General features: G+C 48.7%; 2 protein-coding genes across 6 annotated transcripts in view; both read left to right on the plus strand.

Annotated features, from left to right (window-relative positions):
* PIK3C2B (phosphatidylinositol-4-phosphate 3-kinase catalytic subunit type 2 beta) overlaps positions 1 to 890 on the plus strand; it is a 30,586-nt gene extending 29,696 nt beyond the window's left edge. For both annotated transcript variants that reach the window (XM_075521772.1, XM_075521771.1), the window contains exon 33: positions 23 to 890. In XM_075521772.1, the coding sequence (XP_075377887.1) occupies positions 23 to 211 (189 nt within the window). In that variant the 3' untranslated portion in view covers positions 212 to 890. The remainder of the gene's footprint in view (positions 1 to 22) is intronic.
* A 1,011-nt stretch (positions 891 to 1,901) lies between these two features.
* On the plus strand, positions 1,902 to 9,837 carry PPP1R15B (protein phosphatase 1 regulatory subunit 15B). Of its 4 annotated transcripts, XR_012778525.1 has the most exons (4): positions 1,902 to 3,758; positions 6,822 to 7,235; positions 8,219 to 8,292; positions 9,114 to 9,837. XR_012778525.1 is itself a non-coding variant. In XM_075522003.1 (2 exons), exons 1-2 carry the CDS (start codon positions 1,908 to 1,910, stop codon positions 7,032 to 7,034), a joined length of 2,064 nt encoding a protein of 687 aa, XP_075378118.1. In that variant the 5' UTR covers positions 1,902 to 1,907; the 3' UTR covers positions 7,035 to 9,837. The 4 variants fall into 4 exon arrangements, 1 of the variants encoding a protein (XP_075378118.1); XR_012778523.1 differs by having other exon boundaries at positions 6,822 to 8,292; XR_012778524.1 differs by having other exon boundaries at positions 8,219 to 9,837.
* Positions 9,838 to 10,370: the final 533 nt, after the last annotated feature.

The following is a 10,370-nucleotide window of genomic DNA, read 5'->3' on the forward strand; positions in this document are numbered from 1 at the left end:
TCTGCCCCGTTCTGCCCCGCAGCTGGTCTACGACGGGATCCCCCGGGGGGACCTGCAGCAGCGGGAGCTGCGCCTGAGCGTGCTGAGCGAGGAAGGCTTCTGGGAGAACATCCTCCTCGGGGAGGTCAGCATCCGCCTGCGGGACCTCGACCTGGCCCAGGAGAAGATGGGCTGGTTCGCCCTGGGATCCCGCAGCCACGCTACCCTCTGAGGTCCCACCGCCGGGGCTGGGGACCCACGGCACTGCCGCGGCGGCTCTGCCCACCCTGGGATGTGCCCGTAGGGACCGGGTGCTGACGGGCGCTGCCGCAGGCGTCTTCTTTTTTAAGTTTACCTTGTGTCAAGGGAGCAACGCGGGGAGGGAGGGGTAGGGAGGAGCGGTGGTGCGCTTCGGGGGGGGTATTTCTTCCTTTGGGATATCTGTATTTTAATTTTTTTTAATAACGAGTAGCGTGCAGCCGGGCACCGGGGCGGAGAGGGGAGGCGTCGCGGCGGTTCGCTTTGGGCTGGGGGTGCGTGTACCCGCAGAGCCCGGGGTACATCTCCAGCCGGGAGCTGCCTGCCTGGATCCGGGCAATTCCCATCCCAGGGAATTCGCTCCCAAAGGAGAGCGGTGTGGCGGGGCTGTGCACGGAGCCGGTCCCATGTGGCTGATCCCCCCCCCAACGCCACGGGAAGGGGACCGCTGGCCACCCTTCCCGTCCCTGTGCCGGCGGGGACATCCGTCTCCTCGTCTGCCATCCGGCCCCGGAGCCGGGGACGCCTGCGCCGGGGTGCGGGCTTGGTGCCTGTGGTGCTTTGTTTACAGCGAGATCTCCGTAAACGGACGAAATGTTTCTCAGGATCGAGAATAATGAACTTAACCTTTATATTAAAAGTTTTAAATATTGTATCTAGCGAGAGGTGAAGCGGGGGGAGCAGCCTGGCCCTGCCGGCGGCTGGGGCTGCTGGAGCTGGCACCCTCGGGTCGGGACCCTCCTGCCTGTAACACGGTGGCGTGAAAATAAAGGAGATGAAACGCACGGGGTGGTGCGTGGGCCCTGCCTGCACCTCTGCCCGCACCTCTGCCTGCACTTCTGCCCTTATCTCTGCCCTCACCTCTGCCTGCACCTCTGCCCGTACCTCTACCTGCACCTCTGCCCGTATCTCTGCCCTCACCTCTGCCCGTACCTCTGCCCATACCTCTACCTGCACTTCTGCCCGTATCTCTGCCCTCACCTCTGCCTGCACCTCTGCCCACACCCCTGCCCGTACCTCTACCTGCACTTCTGCCCTTATCTCTGCCCTCACCTCTGCCTGCACCTCTGCCCACACCCCTGCCCGTACCTCTACCTGCACCTCTGCCCGTATCTCTGCCTGCACCTCTGCCCGTATCTCTGCCCTCACCTCTGCCCGTATCTCTGCCCTCACCTCTGCCCGGAGCAGATCCCAGGGGGCCGAGTCGTGGGGGGACGGGGATGTGGCTCCCTCGGTCCCCAGGCACCGTCCCGTTGTCACACGCAGGGACCCCGGCCCCTCCGGCTCTTCTCCCCGGTAATTATCCCTCAGCCGTCGTTACCCCGTGGACTGACGAAACGCACCCACACGTGGCTGATTAACACTAACGGGAGGTGGGCAACCGGGGGGAGCGGCCCCAAGAAGCCGCTGGCTGCCGGGCTCCGGGACTCGGGCACCCGCCCCCGCCCGCCTTGCCCGGGCCCCCCGGGGCCGCCCCGTCGAGGCCGCCCCGCTGCGTCCTCCGCGCCGCCAGAGGGGGCGCTGCCGCGCGGCGCCCCCGCCCCGCCGGCTGATGCAATCCCCATGCGGAGGGAGGGGCGGGGCCTCCGCCCTGGCGACGGCCCCCCGGGGGGCGGGGACCCCGCGACACCGCGCCGGTGCCCAATGGGCGGCGGCGGCGCGCTGTGACGATGGGGAGGCGGGCAGGCGCCTGCGCGTTGGGCGCGCCCCGCCCCTCGGCGCTCGCTCCGGCCGCGGGCGGGTTGAGGCGCTGCGCTCGCCCCCGCGCCGCCATTTTGTGCCGCCGCCCGCAGCAGGATGGAGCCGAGTACTGGAGAGAAGCCGCCCGCCGCCTGCCGCGCCCGCCGCCCCGCAGCCCCTCGACGGAGCGCCGCTCCGCAGGCCCGACCGCACCGCTGGGAACGCTGAGGAGCCTCCTCTGCCCGCTGCCGCTCATGGAGCCGAGCGGCCGGGAACGCGCCGGCCCCGGCCTGGGGCGGGCCCGGCTGGGCTTCGCTGCGGCCTGGCCTAAGTTGGCCGGGCCCAGCGCGGCCCCCGCCGGCGCCTCGCCCCAGGCGAGCCCGCCCTTCTCTTGGCTGCGGCTGATGTCGCAGCTCCTCTCCCCGCTACCCGCTTTGCTGCAGCGGCTGCTGCCCGGCCCCGCGCTGAGCAGTGCCCTCTGCCCCGCCGCCGGGCAGCCGCCCGCCAAGGGCTCCCAGTCGGCGCTGCTGCTGCTGTCGGAGCCGGCCGCCTCGCTGGACTGGACCGAGGAGACGCTGCCGTGGCCGGAGGAGCCCCCGGAGAAGGGGCGAGAGGCCGGCACGGAGCCCGCGCCGGGCCTCTGGGGAGCCGGGCTGGTGCGGAGCAGCCTGCTGTCCTTCCCCGTACCGCGCGTGGACCTGTACGTGCTGGGCCCGGCGCAGGGCCAGGCCTGCTGCTCCGGCAAGAGCCATCTGCCGCAGCCCCTGCGAGCCGAGGTCCCCGCGGAGGCCTGGCGAGGCTGCCCCGCCCGGGGCGGCTTGCCGGAGGCCGAGTTCCTCCGCAGCAAGAGCTTCTCCAGCGCTTCTCCAGCGTTTCTCCGGCAGTGGCATTTGGCGAGCGGTGGCCTGGCCGTGCCAGACCCGGACCACGGCTACCACAGCCTGGAGGAGGAGCAGCAGCAGCAGCACAAGAGCGTTTGTGAAGAAGAGGTAGGGCGACGGCGGGAGCAGCGGTGCGATGCCGGGGAGTTGAAGCGGCCCGAGGAGCCGAGCGAGGCGGGGAGACAACGTGGAGGTGGCCCCTTGGAGCAGGAGGGGATAAGGGACTCGGCTGAGAAGGGAGCACTTGAGGGGGAAGCCTTGACTCAAGAGGATGATGAGGACTCCGAAATAGAGCAAGACCTTCCAGTTTCAGCCAGACCTGCCTGTGCCAATAAATTAATAGACTATATCATAGGGGGAGTTTCCAGTGGGGAGGAGAGTGCGGATGATGAGGAGGACTGGGATGATGATGATGACGGGTTTGATAGTGAAGGGCTCTCCTCGGATTCAGACGCTGGTAGCCAGGTCGGGGAAAGGCTTCATCTCTGGAATTCCTTCTACAGTTTGGATCCGTACAACCCTCAGAACTTCACAGCCACCATTCAGACATCTTCCAGCGATCCGGGAAAGGATATGTTGGATATGGAGGAGGAGGAGGAGGAGGAAGATTCTTCGTGGGCAGAGGAGTCTTCTTCAGGCTCTCCTCACTCTAGTTCTGAAGAGGAGGACGAGTGGGACTGTAGCAGCGTGGATGAGGCAGAAAACTTGAAACTTTGGAACTCGTTCTGTACCTCAGATGATCCATATAATCCTTTAAATTTCAAGGCAGCCTTTCAAACAGCAGAGAAAAAAGGGGCGCCTGGTTTAAAAGGAGCAGAGAGGCCGAGTTTGGTCGCTTCTGAGCATAGTCACTTAACTGTCTGTCGGGTGCAGTTGGAAAAACATAACTGTGGGGACGCTGACTTTGTGCAGCGTGACATTCTTTCTGGTGAGAAACGTAGAAGTACCAAGCGGAAAAAGGTATATACTTCGGTTATCTTTCTGTGTTTTGGGGATGCTTAAAAAATACATTTTAAAAAAACCAAAACAATAAACCCATGTTGCTCGAAGTGCTACGTGAGTGGGTGAGGTCACTTGTGCCAGGATTCCAGCCACGGCGGTAGGTGGATGATGCTCCCATGAGCTTATGATCTAATTATTTGACTGAAATTAGTGTGCCTCATCCTTTACACGTGATGGTAATTCAGTGGCACAGGGCAGATAATTTCTTTACATTTCTTTTCTAGACTTGAAGTTTAATTTTCCTTTTAAGGCGTAGTTTTCATTCTGTAGTTGCGTGGTAACATAGTTTTCGTCATCAGAGAAACAGAGGGGAACTGTGATTAAGTTTTTCCTCTGGAAAGTACCTGTTTCTGTTACGAAAAATGTTGATAAAGCATTTTAGGACTTTTGTACGTGTGTAGTGTAATCGAGACTTAAAGTATTGTAAACGTTTTAGGACTTGTGACAAGCCTGCTTGAGTTACAAATGTCTTTTGGAGTAGGAAGAACTTTTCTGTTGTGGGTTAACACATGCTACAGTAAGCCACTGAAGGTTCGATAGAGAGTATAGTAATACTCCCGTTTCCATTTAAGAGGCTATTATAATTCAGCAGTCGTTTATTAAAAGGATGTAATCTGGAACTGGGCTTTTGAGCACAAACTGGAAGTGTAATGTGTTTATGAGGACTTAGTGCATTAAAAAACTTCTTAATACATGTGCTAGGATTCAGGTAGATAGTAATAAACAAATTCATCTTCTCATGAGTTTTATGATGCTACAGATGTACAAGATGGCTTTTCAGGTGTAAGGTCTGAGTCTTGCCTGGTACTTTAAAGATTTGTGTAAGTTGTGATACCAAGTCCCAGGGTAATGTAGTAGTGTAACAAGTTATCAAAATAGAAAAGTTACATGAAGCTTGCTTTAGCATTCTCACAGCGGAGAGATTTGTTTGCTCCTTTAATTGAGAGCCTGACTTGGAGGTAACTTCATACCTGTTTTTGCTAGGGCAAGTGGCATTTAATAGTTCACACAGGATAAACTATTATATTTTAATTTAAATGGAAAATACTCAGTTTCTGAAAGAGGTCCTTTGTGACTGACAGCCTCTGTCTGAAATGCTGCAAGGTAGCACTGATGAGCCCTGCTACAAGTTCATGCTGAGGTGACCTAAAATCTTGTTGTGTGTCAGAGATGGAGACTTAACAGTAGTAATTTTTTTGACTAATTTGTTGTTGGACTCTGTGTAATCTATTGACATGGTGAAAGAACGATGATCTAGATGCAATATTTAGCATGATGTTACAAAATCCAGTAATTGTGCCCAAGGGTGTCTTAGACTGATGTAAAAAGGCTGTAAGGTAGGAACTCGCAAAGGGATGGGCTGATGTAACAACTCCGTGTGCTTGAAAGCAGATACTTAATTAGGCTGGTCTGGAAAACAGAGCAGAGATTGCTGGGCAGCGACCAAGGTCTTCCCAGGAAATCTTCAAGTCCTTCATCCTGCTCAAGGCTATTTCTTATCTGGCATCTTGCAATCAAAGAGCAGCAATATTCATGTTTGTAAAATCATAAAACCTGGGAGCATCTTGTTTCCCTCACGAGTCAGCAGTGCATTGGCGCTATGCGAGGACGTGCGGGGTCTGATGCCCCTGCTTTCACAGCCAACTCGGCAGTAATTTGGGATCACTGCGCTAGAATTAGATGACTTCTGGAGGCTGCTTTCACACAGTCTCTTGTGGCTCTCTATCCTCAACTGCCGATTATTCCTGTAGGTCATCTCTTCCATAACTGTTATCTTCATGTTTTCTGTGAAGGTTGGAAGATGGGTCTACCACAAAAAGCAATCTCGCTCTACGCGCCTCATTGTGTTAGCATGAACTGGGTGTGAAACTAGGGTTCTACGTTAATAAAACGTAGGAATGGAGCAGGAAGTTTTTTGTACTTCCACATGTTTTTTCCTGACCTTCCAGAAATAGCTGTCCTGCAGCAAATTCAGTGGAGTCGTCTGTAACAACAGTGTTTGGCTTGTCTTCAGGAATCGGTCCTAGTCTGAGAGCTGATTGATGCTGAGAGCTAGTTAGTTTGTCCATCAGTTTTGTGCCTTTTGTATCGGTAGATTAAAAGCAATACATAATTCAGTAGGAGCCTGAAATAGTCTGGCTTTTGCTTATCGCTCGATAACAGAAAGACTTAAATCTTTAGTATAGTAATAGTCGAAATACTGTCAAGTTTAGATCCTGAGCCTCTAAGTTTCTTTGTTTTCTTAAAATAGCTTAATAGTTCTTAAAAATAGGGAAGAGTGAAAGTTTGCATGTGTATTTTAAAGTGCCGTGACTTTGACTTCATTTTGTTGCATGAACTTAAATACTCTGGAGTCTGATACCAGCTCTAAATAGATGGGTTTATTCCAGTCACGCAGTGATGAGTGTTGCTTCCTTACATGTAGCAGTGTGATTTCTTTTCCTGGTGCTGAAGTACAAGCTGACTCACATGATTGCTTACTCTACAGAACAATGATTCTTCTTTATTATGTAAGCTTCTGTAATCGGAGGTGTTGGCCAGCAGCATATTTCTAGCCTTAAGTGCATATTTCTAGCCTTAAGTGAGTGTCCTGGCATGTCCTACTGAGTAACCTGCTTGAACTCTGTCTGTGTAAGGTTATAACCCAGCACTGATGTCAGGGGGGTGTTACTTCACAGGGAACATTGTGTGATCTGCCGTCAGCCTACAGAGGCCTCTTAGGCCACAGTTTAGAAACACTCTAGTAGTTTGAGCGCTGCTTTTGGTAGAGGGAGAAGTCAGCAACTGGTTGCTTTTAAAGCTGAGAGGTGAAATATGCTCTGGCCTAGGTGGTGCAGAGACCTGGCATGAACAGGTAGCATATCTGAGGCTTTTTGCTATCTTAGGCATTTAATAACTTACGTTAAAGAAAACAAAAACAAAAAAAAAAAACCCAAACAACATCGTATGTGCAAATAAATATTAAGCTCCTTTTGCATGAGTGTTTGGCTAATGCTTTACTAAATGGCTTGTCTTTTCCAGGTAACCTTCCTTGAAAAAGTTACTGAGTATTACATAAGCAGTGAGGAGGATCGTAAAGGACCCTGGGAAGAGCTTGCACGAGATGGATGCAGGTTCCAGAAACGTATCCAAGAAACAGAAGAAGCCATAGGATACTGCTTCACAACAGAGCATAGACAAAGAGTATTTAATAGACTCCAAGAAACCTACTACAAGAGGGTTGATCTCTTCTAGCACCTTAAAAGATCTGGTAGTCGTGTGACCCTAAGCACTCACGAACATCTTCAAAACAAGAAGTGGCAGCTGCGTGTCGTATTTTGAAATGGGGAGAGAAGTGGGATTTTAACACTCTTTTCCCAGTTCCATATTCAGCCAACAATATACCCGCGTGTCTCATTTTGATAGCCAGGCAAAACCTTTTGATTATCATTGAGGGTAAGGGTGGTATCATTGCATTCCGTTTAAGTAACACTTGAGAAACAGACGGCTTTAGCTTAAATCCATTCCAAAAATGCCTTGTCTGCCATGTGTAGAGAAGTGGTGGCTATTAAGTTGGATTTTTGCACTTTGAAAAAGCAAAACCTATTTTGAAGGAAATATTTATGGGGTTCAGAACCTAGTTATTGCAGTTTTGATTTAAAGTTTCTAGAGGTATGTGCTACTTTCTTGTGGTTCTCCATTTTCCCTAACTGGTACAAAAGTCAAATTCTGTTAGCTAATAACGTTAACTTTACTGTGCAAAGCAGATAGTTTATTCCTTCCTTTTAAGATCCCAGTTTTGCATGTAATCTAGTGTTTGGGTGTTTATGTAACACTTTGTCTTAATATTTCAGTCTAGCACACTGGGGGATTCAGGGGCACTCTGGTGCACTACAAGCCCTTTGGTTTGTCTTTATTTAAATACCTTTACCCAGTACTGTTCCGAAGGGTGTTGGCTGCTCGGGCACCAAACCTCTTCGCTTTCAGGGCGATGAAAGGCCTCATCCTCATCAATAATTAAAGCTTCAAAGTACATATCAAGGCTATGCCTGATAGTTTGAGTTTAGGTAGCCGTGCAAAGGGAGCTAGGCCCTAGTTCTTTAGTTAATCTTAGAGTAACTTTGCCATAATTGATTCTGCTTTCTGAAGATGGATTGAAGTGGAGGATTCTTCATATTTCTTGTATTCAATATGCTTGTTCTGGTACTTGTAAGGAGAATTATCTTTGACTTACAGAAATCTAAGGCTACAAATCGCTGTGTTCTTTACCAAAAGCCAGTATTAATACCTCTATGCGTCTGCACTTTTGTTCATCTGGTACCAAAATAACATTTCACGTTTGGGGTCTGAAAGTTGGGGTCTGAAAGTTGAGGTCCTCGGTGGAAGGAAAACACTCCTTATTTATGTTCCTAACTTAAAATGTTTAATTGTTGTTTCAGTCAAAATAAAAAAGCAGCACCATTCGGATGCATATTTGGACCGGAAGGATGTTGTGTGGCTGTTATCCAAGCAGGTACGGGGTCATGCAATGGAATAAATAGCAAACATCCAAGAATTCCTATCTGTTTGCACAAAGTTGTGTGAATAAATTATTTGCTACTTGGTTCATTCAGCTGACTAGAATTGTTTCCCTTTTTTAAGGGAGAAACCTAAAAACACTTCGATTTGTTATCTCATTAATGACTTCAGTGTTTAATTTGAAAGAAAATTACAGGTGAAGACAACCTTCACAGAGCTTCACTGAATTTTCTGCTTTATCATGCCATCTTTTTGGCCATTACTTTTAATTCTGTCTCAAAAATTTCAGCCTTTTTGGGTTTATACTTTATTCTTATTGCATGAAGTATGTTCTTTGAATTAAAAATTACCTTTCTCTGCTACAAGTTAGAAGTGTTGCAGTTATGAAATTCAGAGGGTTAACTGTGAACTACAGTAGAGTTGTCATGTAAACTTAAAATGTAGCCGAAATTCAAGCAGCCTTACAGACTGGCTACTTGGAAGCAATGCAGCAATGTTATTTTTCATCCTCATGGCATAAAAAAAAAAAATTGGATTCTCCTTTCCTACAGGAGATCATTTTAGTTGTGAAATCATAATTCTAATCATGCCTACAAATCCTGTGAAGTAACTTAATTTGTAGGAGTTCATTTCCCTCTGTCATATTTGATAACAGACGTTCTGCTTTTTAGTTTAGGAAAAAGCATGCAGGATGATAAATGTAGAATTGCAATAGAAAACTTGTTGAGTTACGGTCCAAGTGTGACTGATAAATAAAAATGCTGTTTGTTGCTCTTGGTAGAATATACTATAGTCATTTTTCCATGACTCTCCTAGTTTCTTCGATCTTGGAGAACTTGTTGGTGCTTCAGTTACTCTGGACAACTCACTTGGTTTACTGGTGCTTGTAAGAAGCTTTAGAGTGGTGTGAATTAACACCTGCCAATACCGATCCACTGTTTGCAGAGGCTTGGAAAAAGCTACAGCTGGAAACGAACAGAATTGACAAATTGGATGTAAACTAGATTAAAAACTGCTACTTCCAAAGTGTTTCTAACATTTGAGAAATCATTTTTTTCCAACCGGCAGTGTATCAAGCACTGCGTTCTAACACTGCTGATTCTCACTGAAACATACCTGCTTGGGTAAGCTTTTCCCCCTCTCAAACTTCACGTTTTCAAAGTATCTAATGTAAGTTGATAGGAAATTAACACTAAATTCATTACCATAAGCATCATCTTAAAAGCAAGCTAAGCTTGGTTGTCACCATTTTCCCTAGAACATATCCTAAAATGGTCATACAGGATGTGTACATGTGTAAGTGCTTCGAGTGAGACAGTAAAAATAACACTTGTTGAACTTTAAATCAAAGCTGTAATTATCAGATTTTATTTTTGTATAATTTAGAGAAAGTTAGAAAACCTTCAACATTGGCTTTATACAGATTTTAATTGATTTGTGTCGAGTTTGTTGGGGTTTTATATCTAAAGTTATATTTCTGTACATAATAAAACTATTCAGAACTAATCTGTACATTGTAATAAAGATATTTGCAAGATAATGCCAAATTGTTTTTATTTGAAAGAACTTTCGGGAGACATCGGGTAACTCTGCAAAAGCACGATTCGTGCAGGTATGTTTGGCTTTATGAGAATATTAATTTTTTTATCACGTTTGGTGTTTCAGAGGAGCTTATGGTAATGTAGAAGCAGGCACTCTCCCCACTGAATTTCCTTCCGAACCAGTAACTCTGCGTGATCGTAAGGTCTCCTTGTAGTGACGGAGCTTTTAAACTGAAATACAAAGGGTGCAAGTGCAATTACTTGTAGCCACGTTAGGTGTTGGCTTGGTGTAAGCAGGGACGTTAATGTTTTGTTGCCTTAATTGAGGCTGAGTATTGAGATTTGGTTTTAGTTTGCTCGCTGGTTAGCATCATTAAATACAAATACTGCATGGTTTTAAAGGTACTTCAGGGGTTTTCTTGAAGTTATTTTCAGGCTTTGCACTGAAACAGATTGGAGGTGTCACCTTGTGAGTAGAAGTGACTCGATCTTTCTCCAATTCGAGAGGAGCCAGAACGCTTCCTTCTATTTT

This window comes from Mycteria americana, chromosome 20 (genome assembly GCF_035582795.1).
Source record: "Mycteria americana isolate JAX WOST 10 ecotype Jacksonville Zoo and Gardens chromosome 20, USCA_MyAme_1.0, whole genome shotgun sequence".
NCBI lineage: Eukaryota > Metazoa > Chordata > Aves > Ciconiiformes > Ciconiidae > Mycteria > Mycteria americana.

Bases quoted from the DNA above. Each gene is read 5' to 3' on its own strand.
- PPP1R15B (XM_075522003.1), top strand. From the start codon at position 1,908: ATGGGGAGGCGGGCAGGCGCCTGCGCGTTGGGCGCGCCCCGCCCCTCG. The intron at 3,759-6,821 runs GTATATACTTCG...TGTCTTTTCCAG, and splicing joins GAAGTACCAAGCGGAAAAAG to GTAACCTTCCTTGAAAAAGT.